The sequence below is a fragment of the Triturus cristatus genome, chromosome 10 (assembly GCF_964204655.1).
Source record: "Triturus cristatus chromosome 10, aTriCri1.1, whole genome shotgun sequence".
Lineage (NCBI taxonomy): Eukaryota > Metazoa > Chordata > Amphibia > Caudata > Salamandridae > Triturus > Triturus cristatus.
In genome coordinates this window covers 245,308,980-245,321,738 of record NC_140593.1, presented here as the reverse complement: position 1 = coordinate 245,321,738, position 12,759 = coordinate 245,308,980, and the positions used below count along the sequence as shown (strand labels likewise).

The window sequence follows — 12,759 nt, the reverse complement described above, 5'->3', positions numbered from 1 at the left end:
GCCCTCCGTCTCTGGACATGGCTGGAACATCAGGGCGTTTCCTTGGTGGTTCAACACCTGGCCGGTTCTCTGAACGCCAGGGCAGAAAAACTCCGCAGGTGCATGATGAATCACGAATGGCATCTTCACTCGGAGGTGGTGCAAGGTCTCTTTCGACAGTGGGGAGAGCCTTGGTTAGATCTGTTTGCCACTGAAGAGAATGCGCAATGTCAGCAATTCTGCGCGTTGGAATTTCCAAGGCAGCACTCACTCGGCGACGCTTTAAGTCGCGAGTGGAGTTGCGGTCTGTTATACATCTTTCCGCCTATACCACTTCTGCCCAGAGTGCTGAAGAAGATCAGGCGCGACCCAGCCCAAGTCATTTTTGTGTCTCCGGATTGGGCACCTTGGGTATCCTGAGCTGCTCAATATGGCCTCCGATTAGACTGCCTCTTTGGGAGGATCTTCTGTCGCAGCAGCAGGGGACGGTTCTCCACCCGAACCTGTCCAGTCTCCGCCTCCTTGCGTGGAGATTGAGCGACAGCAGTTGACGTCTTTCGACCTGCCTCCTGAAGTCTGTGATGTTATCTTGGCAGCCAGGCGTCCCTCCACTAAGACAATATACGCCTGTAGGTGGAACAAATTTGTGGCATGGTGCACAGCAAAGGCTGTGGATCCCCTTTCTGCCCCACTTTCTGAAGTACTCTTGTTTCTTCTCTCTTTAGCCCAGCAGGGCTCTGCTCTGGGCACTATCAAGGGCTATCTTTCAGCCATCTCTGCCTTCCTCCGGTTGCCAGATCAGCCTTAACGCATCTTTTTCCTCCAATCCCCTTCGTTCTGCTTCAGTGGGACTTGAACCTTGTGCTCACCTATCTAATGTGTGCTCCCTTTGAGCCACTGCATAACTGTCCTTTACGCCTTCTGAATCTTAAAACTGCTTTCCTGGTAGCCATCACTTCTGCTAGTAGAGTGGATGAGCTCAAGGCTCTTTCTTCAAAACCTCCTTTCTTGTCTGTTCATCTGTACAAGGTGGTTCTCAGGCAGACCATTACTTTTCCCACCTTCTTTCCGCCTCCACATCCTTAAAAGGAAGAAGAGAGGCTCCACCATCTGGACCCAAAGTGTGCGCTCTCCTTCTATCTGGATCGCACAAAACAGTTCCGGGTGGATGATCAACCTTTTGTTGGCTACGTGGGTGCAAAGAAGGGTTGGGGATTACACAAAAGCACCATTTCTCGATGGGTCGTGTTGTGTATTAAGGCTTGTTACTCTCTGGCTAAAAAGGAACCTTCAGTCGAGCTACGGGCTCACTCTACCAGGGCAACAGCAGCCACTACTGCCTCTGAATGGCATCTGTCCGACGGCCACGTGGGCATCGCTGCACACGTTCACCAAACACTACTGTCTGGACAGCCAATTCCGGAGAGACGACTTCTTTAGCCGTTCTGTTCTCCAGGATTTTCTGGTGTGATCTTGGTTCGCAGACCCACCCAAGCAGGTTGGTATTGCTAGGGATCTATTCTAAGGTAAGGAGTCTATAACTAACGTGTTTCTTTCAGATGCACAAGTTACTTACCTTCGGTAACGATAAATCTGTAAGAAACATTAGTTAGTTATAGATTCCTTACCGCCCCACCCATCCTTCCCGTTCTGCGAAATGATTTCTAGGGTTAAGGACATACTTTCAGGGCCCTAGTTTTATACACCAATGGTCAGTGTCTTGCATGACACTGTGTTTCTAGCGCAGAAAGTCATGTATAGAACTGACGTCAGTGAGCGATGGTGGCATCTAAGTAGCTGCTGTAATGTCATCCCGGCGACCATGACGCCGATGACGGACGCGGAGCCTACCGATGCCACCTTCCGACGCGCAGAGGTACTACTGACGAATAAACTTTCCCGATCCAGTCTGACGCCTAGGGATAATTATAAGGTAAGGAATCTATAACTAACTGTTTCTTACAGATATATCGTTACCGAAGGTAAGTACCTTGTGCATTCGTAGGAACATTTAGATTACTTTTTCAATGGAGAAAAAGATTTGTAAACTGTTAAAAAATGCTTGTAATTACTTTTCGATTACTTTCGGATCACTTGTCTAGTTTGGTATGTAACACACTCCCAACACAGTTTACCTAACACAGGAGATTTGTAAGCAGGTTAACTCCTGTGCAAGCAATAGGTTACTTTTTGTGAAGTACAAGACAGTTCAACACGGAAGAATTTTCTGAGAAAACCCACAATTCAGTCCTATGGGAAAACGAAGTGTTAAGTTAAAGGTGAGTAAAACGGTTTTGGGATTGGAATTTTGGGGGGTAGAACCAAAGTTCCACAAGGTTCAATTTGGCACTCAAGGGGCACCATCAGCGGCACTAGGGCGGCTGGGTGCAGATTACAGGGTGCCAATCAATGTTAGCCAATGGGGCTAGGGGGCACCTTGGTTGGGGCTGCTCACGGGCAGGCCACTCACTCTCAAGAGCCAAGCTCCTAGGGTTAAGATCAGGGCAAGGTGGGTCCCAGGTTAGCACCAAGTCCACACCACCAGTGGCACAGGGGCGGCCGGGTGCAGGTGCTTAGTAGGTGTTGAGAGCCCAATGCTTTCGAATTGAGGATGTAGGTCGAGAAAAGGATCTGTAGGCTGGAGCCAGAAGACTGGATGTAGGGAACCAACGACTGGAGGATGAAGTTGAAGAGTTGCTGGACAAAGTCAGTCGGGCACCTCAGGTGACAGAAGCTGCAGATGCAGGGGTATCTTTTCGTGTCAAGTTCTTCTCACCGGTTCTGGTCGTGGTTCAGGGAACTCTTCGGAATGAGGCTGTAAGCATTGAGAAGATTGGTGTAGGTTGTCCATTGCTGGATCCACCGGTCAGGGTAGCCGGAGGGACCTCGCTGGGGAGTTGGGCCACTTGGACCATCCGCATCGGGTGAGGAGTGGTGAGGACTCGCGGATCCAGCCTGATCATGGAGTCCTGGCTTGGGTTACTGTTGGACTAATCCGGTGTCCACGGGAGATGAAAGTTCTTTGTGAGAACACTGGGGTTCTTGGAAGCTGTTTGCTGCAGGACACGCCGGGTTCAGCTTGCAAGGGTACAGAGCAGGAGACGGGTCTGTAGGGTTGGAGCCAAAGCAGTTGTCGTCCTCTTCTTCGGCAGTGTGGCTCTTAGGTCCTTCTTCTTGTCACGTCAAATCTGATGAGGCCAGGTTAAGGGGTGCCCATAAATGCTAGATTTAGGGGTATTACAGTGTGTGCAGGATGGGACCATTGGGTCCCTTCTTTGGGTTGTCTACACCCCCTAGTATGCCACTTTCCAGTGAGAGGGGGGCATAAGCCTTGCTGATTGGAGGAGTCCCTTCATCTACAAGTTGGTGGGTACGGAGATGTGTGTTTTACCTCGCCTCCCCTGATTAGGTTTTCCAAGTGGTTCTTGTGCCCAAAATGGGGGTCAGAACCGGTGGGCGCCAGTTGCTGATAGCAGCAAAAGGCTGGGGGTAGCTTACAAAGGCGGAAGGTTTTTGATGCTCCCTCTTTGAAGATCCGGCCCATCCTGGGGGAGGAGGCATGTCACCTCTGCACAGGATGTGCTTTGTTCCTGGACCCAGAGAGCGGAGGGCTCTCTGCCCAGGGGTCCAGAAACCTGTCTGATGGTGGTAGATGGCTGGGGACCAGTCAGGAACCACAATAGATTTGGGTGTTTGTCAGGGGGCATCTCTAAGATGCCCTCTGTGTGCATTTTTCATTAAATCCAACACTGGCATCAGTGTGGGTTTAATGTTCTGGTAAGTTTGATACCAAACTTCCCATCATGGAGCTGTGGAGTTCGTGTTGACAAACTACCAGCCCATGTACTTAAAATTGCTTCACTGCACTTAAAATGCCTGTGAATGGCACAGACACTGTAGGGGCATAGTGCTCATGCAGCTATGCCCTTACCTGTGGTGTGGTGCACCCTGCCTTTAGGGCTGGAAGGCCTGCCAGAGGAGGGACTTTGCCATGCCACAGGCAGTGTATGTGGGCATGGCACACAGGGGTGTGTGCCATGTTGACTTTTCAGTTTGGTTTGCACCAAAACACCCATCCTGCAATGGCAGGGTGGGGTTGTTAAGGTGAGGGGTCTCTGGGTTGGCATAATACATCCTGCAGCCCTTAGAGGCCCTCTCTGGTCACAAGGCGCTTGGTACCAGGGGTACCTTTTATAAGGGACTTACATGTGGCCTTGAGGGGTGCCAATTGTGGGTACAAAGTTACAGATTTGGGAAAGAACACAGGTGCTGGAGCCTGATTAGCAGGACCCCTGCACACACTAAGTCAGGTTGGCAGCAGGTATCTAGCAAAAGGTTAGGGAGTAACCATGCAAAAAGGGGCACTTTCCTACATGTGCTAAGCAATGTTTGTTTTTCACCAGGCATGCCTGCATTCATACATAGGACATTAGTCACCAGGTTTTGTGGTTCATTCATGTGGTGTTTTACAACCCTAGGACTTGAAGAGATATGTACTGGTTATCCTTAACCACATGGTGCTCAGGACGGCTCCCGGCCGTCATGAGTCACGGTAGTCGTGTGCTCATGACGGCCGGGAGCTGTTCGACCGTTGACGCTCCGCCCACGCGCAGCAAATTCCCTGCCTTTGCGGGCGAATTAATTAGTGGGCGGAGTTCGGACGGCTCCCGGCCGTCATGAGCACACGCCCACCGTGATTTATGATGGCCGGGAGCCATCCTGGGTACCTGAGCGCCACGCCCAGCCCCCCCTCGCATAGCGGCAGAATTTGCCGTGCGGCGAAGCGGTTAAAAGCCGCAATGTTCAATCTTTTCCTAATAGTAGAATCATGAAGACTAATGTTCCCCAAGTTGGCAAAGGCCTGTAGCTCAATAGATGTAGATTTGGAACTAAATGTGATCTATAGGAACATCAGACAGTCTGATCTTTAGGTAAATGTGCTGGGAGACCCATTCCTCGGTAGATTGGCAACTTTCTTGAGCTTTTCCATTTGCACATTTAGCTGATTTCTCACTGGAATGATGAACTTCATATTGTTTCAAAATGGTGTTTTATCTCTTCTCAGACTGATGAGCTGCAATAACTCTTTTCTCAGACAGTCACAGATGTATTTTGACCTAGGCATGATGTGTTACCACAAACCAGAATGCTCCTGACCAGTTCGTTTTTTTATTTTATATACACCTAGTAGCATTGCTTATTGATTAAGTATGTGCACTTACGGAGCAGCACCTGCATTGAATAATCTTCTTTGCTGATATGAAAGTATTAAGGGCTTACTTTTTCACACAAGGTGTCTGAGCCTTTGCTGATTTATTTTTGATTATTGAAATGTGTTTGTTAATTTTCATGGGAGATAAGAGTTATCCACTATTAGTTCCAAATGACGTCTGTATATATTAATACGTAAAGCAATGGACTTTTAAGTGTGACTAGTATGCCCATATGTGGGTCCTCTGCTTAGTGTGTGTCATAGGTCTCAAGCTGCACCCTACTGTCGAGGGCCAAATAAGCATAAACTTGTCTGGGTTTATGTTCCAGTTCAGACGTGATTTAGCAGTTCAGGCTGGACTGTTTCTAATGGAACAGGACCCAGACTGATTTGCAAATGGCTGGTTCCTGTCTTAGGTGGCAAACAACAATGGACTGAGGCCTGAAGTAATTACCAGTGACTAGCATTAATCCGGGCAATCCACCCCTCATGGTTTTCCTCTGTTGATGTCAAACTGTCATCTTGATAGATCAAGAAAACTGGTGATTATCTCACCCACATGTAAACCACCCAATGGAGCTGCCTGAGTTATATATAATCCTACTAATGATACCACATGATGCATAATGGAATCTGCTGCGATTCAGTGTCCTTGCATTCCTTCTGATTTACAAAGGATTGACTGCTATTCAGCTATTTTAAGCAGTTGTGTTATTTTCACTACACGACTGTTGTTGGTTGAGATATTACGTTCAGGCTGAATATATATTGCTACAGACATGTTTTCTGTAAAGGCACATCAGAAACCTAGAAAGTGCTTGAAAATTATCTGTCTCCTTTTGGAAAGGAATGACCTTGAATCTGATAGCATTCAATTCACGACAATGGGCAAGGTAAAGTACTAAATTTCCTATGTGGGCTTCAGCATGCTTGACAAGCAGCCAGGGTCAAAGTTTCATGTATGTTTTGAGGTAATGTTGAGCTAATTTCACATTTATGCTGTCGAGTTTTTTGTAGGAACATTTAAATAAGGTCCTGGAAGGAAAGCATTATGAGGATAATTGTGGTAAATGTGGATAACTGGGATTTTCTTTGGAAAGAATATAGGGTGATTCTAGGATTTATTACTGGTAAACATGCAAATGTTTTTAATGCACTAACAGCCCGAGTTTATGACACTTTTGAAGTACTTTTCTACCTTAATTTATGACCCGAGAAGTCTGTTATCAAGAAGGAAACTCCAGATTCTAAAAATGTCTGAAGTGAGTTATACTGTCGGAACTTATTTAATGGGTATATCTGAGGTGTAAACACAAGGAGATGATGGATGGAGCACTGAACCTTTTCAGACACACCCAGTCACAGATCTGGGTTTAATACATCATCGTTCTTTAGCTCAATTCGCCATCCCATTTCAGACTTAGCCATATACAAATCAATCTTGATATCGCTGAGATGTCACATGCTGATTGCAGGCTTTTAAGACCATCAAGAGTTGCAAAAGTAGAATATAAGAAAGATGGGTATAGCTCTATCGAGCCAAGTATGTTCATAGTTACATAAAGTTGCATTCCAGTTACGAATGGTATTTTGAATTTGTTTTTTGTTTTAAGTGTGCCAACTTAAAAATACCAGGTAGGAACTTTATCATTCTTTTCATGGATTCAAAGGTTCTACCATTGAACCTTCTTTCTCTTCCAGTATCATGATAACCTACCTGCAAGATCTCTATTTAATGTAACCTAGAATGTTGCTTACTCATTGTGAATATTTGCTTTCACTTTTACCTTCACTTTCAGGTTCCTCCATTAATACCAAAGGTTGACATAGATCCCGAACACTGTCGAGTCTCAGCTCAGCTGGATGACAACGTAAGATTTATTTCTTCAAAAGCAGTTTTTTAATTAATTGGTTGAGTCAAATAATTGCTAACTTTGTGACTGAAGCCATGTTTTTTTTTTTTGTAAACAAATTTTATTTATCAAATGCACATTCAGCGGAGCTCTGTAACCCAGAGGCTTCCGTAGCATCAATGACTTTGACAGTTTTCTCATTTAATAACAAAAGAAGAATAAAGAAGGGACATGCATATAAAATACAACCCAATTAAACAAAAAGACAAATAACACCCCCCACCCCATCGCACAACCAGCCCAGCAAAATCAGCAGGTATGATCGGAGCTACAGTTCTACCCTCGCTATGAAACATGTCCAAAAGACACCATGCCGCCCAACACGCGTATGTTACATGCCCCCCCAAGACAAGGGAGGAAAAGACCACAACCCACCAGTGGCGGCTCCCCCATTAGGGTGTTGGGGCGTTGCCCCACTGCTTTCTCGCGGTGCGAGAAGGCAGAAACATAAATGGTAAAAACGACCATTTATGTTTCTGCCTTCTCGCATTGCGAGAAAGCAGAAGTGCCTCTGTGCTTGGTTGGGGGCGGGAGGGTGGGCGGTCCTGCTCGAGGGCAGGGGGGGAGTGGCTTACCCACTGTTGTGGGTATTGACTGTTTGGCCGTCGGCCCTGAGCCGACCAAACAGTCAATACCCACAATAGTGGGTAAGCCACTCCCCCCTGCCCTCGAGCAGGACCGCCCATTCTCCCTTGTTCTCTACCCAGAGAAAATGTCCCGGCTGGGGCGCTCGCCTGCTGCGCCTACCAGCCTTGTGATTGGCTTGAGTTGCGTTGCGTACTTGCGTTGCGTAGGGGAGGGCAGGAACACGCAGAGTCGCAGACCCACCAGTACAGCATGGCCGGTCTTAATCGGAGGCAACGCAGGTACGTACTTTTTGTTTAAGTATATGAATATTGTGCAGGCGGTAATTTCCTATGTGGAAAATTAAAAAGTTGAAAATTACACTTCTTCCCACTTTTGAGAAGGACTTAGAAATAATGGTGATACCAGGAAAACATGTCATCCACGAAAGGTTCGGTTGGTAGTAGGCGGCAAGCACAAGAGCACAACACACGCTTTACCACACAGATATATGTACGGCAAAATGTGCCTTCCTTTGTTGCTCTAGAGCAGTGCGAGCTGTCAACAAACCGGTGATTCGTGCCATTACGCAGTTACCAAATGCCGCCATGTTTGTATTCGACACCACCATCCAGTCCCGTTTACAATAAGACGTTTCTTACTTTTAACATAGTACGCGCCGAATTTTAGTAATTCCACCGCACCTATTTTAAAAACAAACCGCTAGGGCCCGTTGTTTAATCCATTTTCTTGCAGGAAGCCTTCTCCCGGCGTTGGCTATAATAAATGAGGATATTTCACTTCCACCACCACAAAGATATTTTTGTGCGGTGAGGCTAGCAGTTCTACTGTGGCACACATTCTAATGCAGCTCCTTGTCACTTGCTCTGTTGATGCATAATCTGTTCATGAATGCGGATCCCTCACGTAACAAAATAACCCCCAAATCCTGCTTCCTCACCCTTCCCAGAGCACTTCTCTACACCCACAATCCCGACCAGATTTCCGAATTTGGGTGCATTTTTGGTCATCACAACGTGTGTGTCTGTCAACGGAATGGGCGCTGGGTTAAAGGTTCCGGTACACACTCGAAGCGCGGTGATCGTTGGCGGGTGTGTAAACCGTCCGCCATTTTCAAAAGAGATCAACGGAGAGAGAGAAAGAGCCCGGGCCTCATTACACCGCTGTCATCTACTGTCCCGCACCCCGTCTCTTTAGCAGCATTAAGATGGGATGTAAATGCGCCGGTTAATGCGGTTAGAAAATGGATGGTTCAAGAAGGGCATGAATTAAAGATCCGCATTAGCCGCTGATAAGCTCCTTTGCTCGCTATTGGGCTTGCCAGGTCTGAATGAAGGTGACACGCGATATGATGTTAACTGGAAATTAGGGCCGTTAGCTGATGGGGTCTTTGGGACTGCTGACCTCCTCAATCCACCCCTTACAAAATGTCGTCCATATGGCTGTATTCTGGAGTTTCTAAATTGAACTGCGTCATAAGTCATGCCAGACAGTCCAGAGAAAGGTCAAACCTTGTTCAATTGTTCTCATGCCTCCAGTCAGTTCATTTGCGTCACGATAGCATCGACAAAAAGAGAATTTCAGTTGCTGTTGCGCATTGATTATTCAATAACAAAGTAGAAAATGACAAAGGCTTCCCAAGGCCACAGCTATAGGCTTCGACAAAGCTTATAACAGATTAGTTTCCATATATACGAAAACAATGCCATATGGCAATGTTTTTGCAGTTTCTTAGGCCTTTATATACACAGTGTGATGGTATACAGAACCAATGGGCCAATAGTGCTCTGAAGGTGCATTAATGATGTCATTTAACATGCCATGAGTGGTTTAATATGTGAGGCCATAGGCAGTTCACTATGATGGTGCAAGTTATGGTTAGTGAAGTTAACTGAACTGGTGAATATCTGTAATTTTTCCATTTTTGAAACATTAGTTATTGACTCATTTTGTCACCTAACTAAAACATCACTTTAAAATGTGTGGGATTTTTCAGTGAATTTCAAGTTAAAAAAAAAAAAAAGTTAAGGTCTTATTTCTATACTTACCCTAAAATCACTTTAACTTTTTGTTTAAAAATACTCCTGTGGTGAGAACCCCTTTGAACTCTCATGACGACGGTCAGGCTTGCTCGAGCACAATACTTACCGCTAACGTTTACGCCCTACCACTTTCATAAGTGACCAGCCGCCACTGCAACCCACCCAATCCCTAGGCTGGAATGGGCTCCAAATCCAATCCCCTGTAATCCGCCCAGCGCTTCCAGATTTTATAATGTTTACGCGGGCAGCCTCGTGCTGTAAAAATGGGGGCTTCAAGGCCCATACAAAAATCCAATCCTGCCTTCCACACTGAGACGGAGGGTGCGGCCGTCGCCTTCCAAGCCCTCGCAATGTCGCGCTTGGCAAGGGTAAAACCCAGGAGCATCAGGTGGCGCTTGTAGACATTACCTCCTATATCATCCATAACATGCAGCAGTACTAATTTAGGAGACCGAGGGAGATCCCAGCCCAGAACCTCTGAAAGGCATGCCAGTACACCCCGCCAAAACCTAGTTAGCGCAGGACATTCCCATATAGTATGCAGCAGAGTTCCTTCGTCATGCAAGCAGCGAAGGCAATTCGGGGATGCCACCCGACCAGCCCTGTACAGTCTGACTCTAGTAAAATATACTCTATGAAGGTATTTAAACTGGATGAGTCGAAGGCTCACAGCAATAGCCGCCCCACGTGGGGAGGCCAGGGCCTCCGTCCAGTCCTCCTCCTCAAGTGAGCCCACATCCTCCTCCCATGCCCCGCGGAGACGCTGCAGAGATGGGGAGCAGTGCGTTACCAGGGACTGGTACATTTTTGATATCTTATGGTCCCGCAGGTCCCCCATGTAAACTTTCGCCACTACCGGACTGAAGTCGGCCAGCTACCCCAGACCCACCAAGCTAGGAGAGAGAGCATGCCGGAACTGCAAATATTTAAAAAATTGTGTGCGCGGCATTTGAAAGTCCTTCTGCAAGTCCTGAAATGATTTCAGGACCGGTCCCCTCATGACATATCCCAGGGTGGAGATCCCAATCACATCCCAGTCATGGAAGCGGGGCAAGGCCGCCAACTGCGGCAAGCGCCCATTTTGCCAAAGCGGCGTCTCACGAGTTAGGCGATTCCACCAGCCCATCCTCCGCAACGCCTGTCTCCAAACCTGAAACACCAACTGTGTCACACTCGTCAAAGAACGCCGCAAGGGCGCAGAATAGAGAAGCGTATGTAGTGAGTGATCTCCCATCAAACGGCGCTCTAGGGTATACGCCGGATCTGACCTGTCGCCATACCACCATTCGTTAAGAACCAACAGGTGTGAGGCCATATAGTACGAGAGAATGTCGGAAGTCGCGAGTCCCCCACAGTACGTGGATTTAAAGCAAGTATGGAGAGCCACCCTAACAACACCCCCGCCCCAGAGAAACTGGCCCAAGGCCTCATTGACCTGGCGGAACCAACCCGGGGAGATAGGATATGGATGGTTTTGCAGCTGGTACAGCAAGCGAGGAAGAGAGACCATCTTGAAAATGGCCAAAGGGCCATATATCGATAGGGGCATGTGGGACCAGACTCTAAGATCTTCACGCACCCTGTTCCACACCGGCACCAAGTTCCTTTCCCAGGAGATCGACCGCGCGTCCGAAAGAAACACACCCAAGTATTTCAGCCCCCCATGCGCCACCTGCACCGCGGAGGCCCAAGCACCAGGGTCAGCCCCTCCACCCAGGACCCACAGGGTAGACTTGCGCTCATTCATATAAAGGCCCGTAGTCTCCCCAAACACCTGCATGATACGCAGCAACCGCGGGCCAGTCCTATCCAGCTGAGTAAGAAAGAATAGTACATCGTCCGCATATAAAGCTATACGATCCGACAGTCCGTTGACCCATTCAAGCCCTGACACCTGCGCTTCAATACGCACCCATGCAGCTAGGGGCTCCATTGCCAGGGCGAACAGATAGGGTGACAGGGGCCCCCCCCTGCCTGGTGCCTCGACCAGTGGGAAAGACCGACGAGACAGAACCCGCCACGCATTCAGACGCTGTTATGTCCGTGTAAAGTAGCGTCAGATAGGAGAGAAAGCGGGGTCCTAGATTCAATCTGTGTAGGAGGGCGAATAGATATTCCCAGCTCAATGAATCAAAAGCTCGATCTATATCCGCAAGCAATAAGGCCGCGCGCACCCCAAAGCTCTCGTCTGCCGCGATTGCTGTATGAGCTCTATGAATATTGTGACGGGTCGCCCGCTGAGGCATAAACCCAGCCTGGTCCGGATGGACAATAGACGAGATATGGGGACGGAGGCGATTAGCAAGTGCCTTGGCCAGAACCTTAGCCTCAACGTTGAGAAGAGCGATGGGACGGTAAGATGCATGGTGTTCAGGGGGCCTGCCGGGTTTGTGGAAAACCACCACCTCAGCATGCCGCCAATCGCAGGGCAAACGACCAACCTCCCTAGCCTCTTTCACGACCCTGCAATAATGGGGACCAAACTGCCGGAAGTACCGTTTAAAGAATTCATTCGAGAAACCATTTGGACCCGGCGCCTTACCGGGCTGCAGCTCCTGGAGAGCAGAATTCAGTTCCTCTGCCGAGAATGGGCGGTCAAGGTCCGCGCTTACCTCGTCAGTCAGTGTTCTGGGCGGAAGATCATCCAAAAATCGGGCAATAACCTCCGCCGACAGACATTCTCGGGGAGCATAGAGGTCCGCATAATAGACCGCAAAACTTTCTGCGATGGCCGAAGGATCCGAGATCGGTATTCCATCGGGACCGACTATACCCGGGAGGGCCAGGGAGCCCGTCGCCCCTTGACACAATCCATGTAAGAGTTTGCTCGACTTGTCCCCCCACTGATATATCCTGCTGCGGGTTGCCAGCCACGCCTGTCGGGCTTCTTCTAGCAAAAGGGACGAATAATCCTGTTGCGCTAGCGACAACTGGCGGTGTACCAGCCGCCCCCCCCCCCCTTCTCCACTGCGCGCTTCTAGGTCCAAGATCTTCGCCTCTGCCCGAATAAGAGATTCCCTGCGGGCCG

General features: G+C 48.4%; 1 protein-coding gene across 11 annotated transcripts in view; it reads left to right on the top strand.

Moving 5' to 3' along the window:
* The window catches only part of SNX13 (sorting nexin 13), a 558,687-nt gene that overhangs the window by 476,889 nt on the left and 69,039 nt on the right, over nucleotides 1-12,759 (top strand). For all 11 annotated transcript variants that reach the window (XM_085630906.1, XM_085630899.1, XM_085630907.1 and 8 more), the window contains one exon: nucleotides 6,991-7,062. In XM_085630906.1, the coding sequence (XP_085487032.1) occupies nucleotides 6,991-7,062 (72 nt within the window). The remainder of the gene's footprint in view (nucleotides 1-6,990; nucleotides 7,063-12,759) is intronic.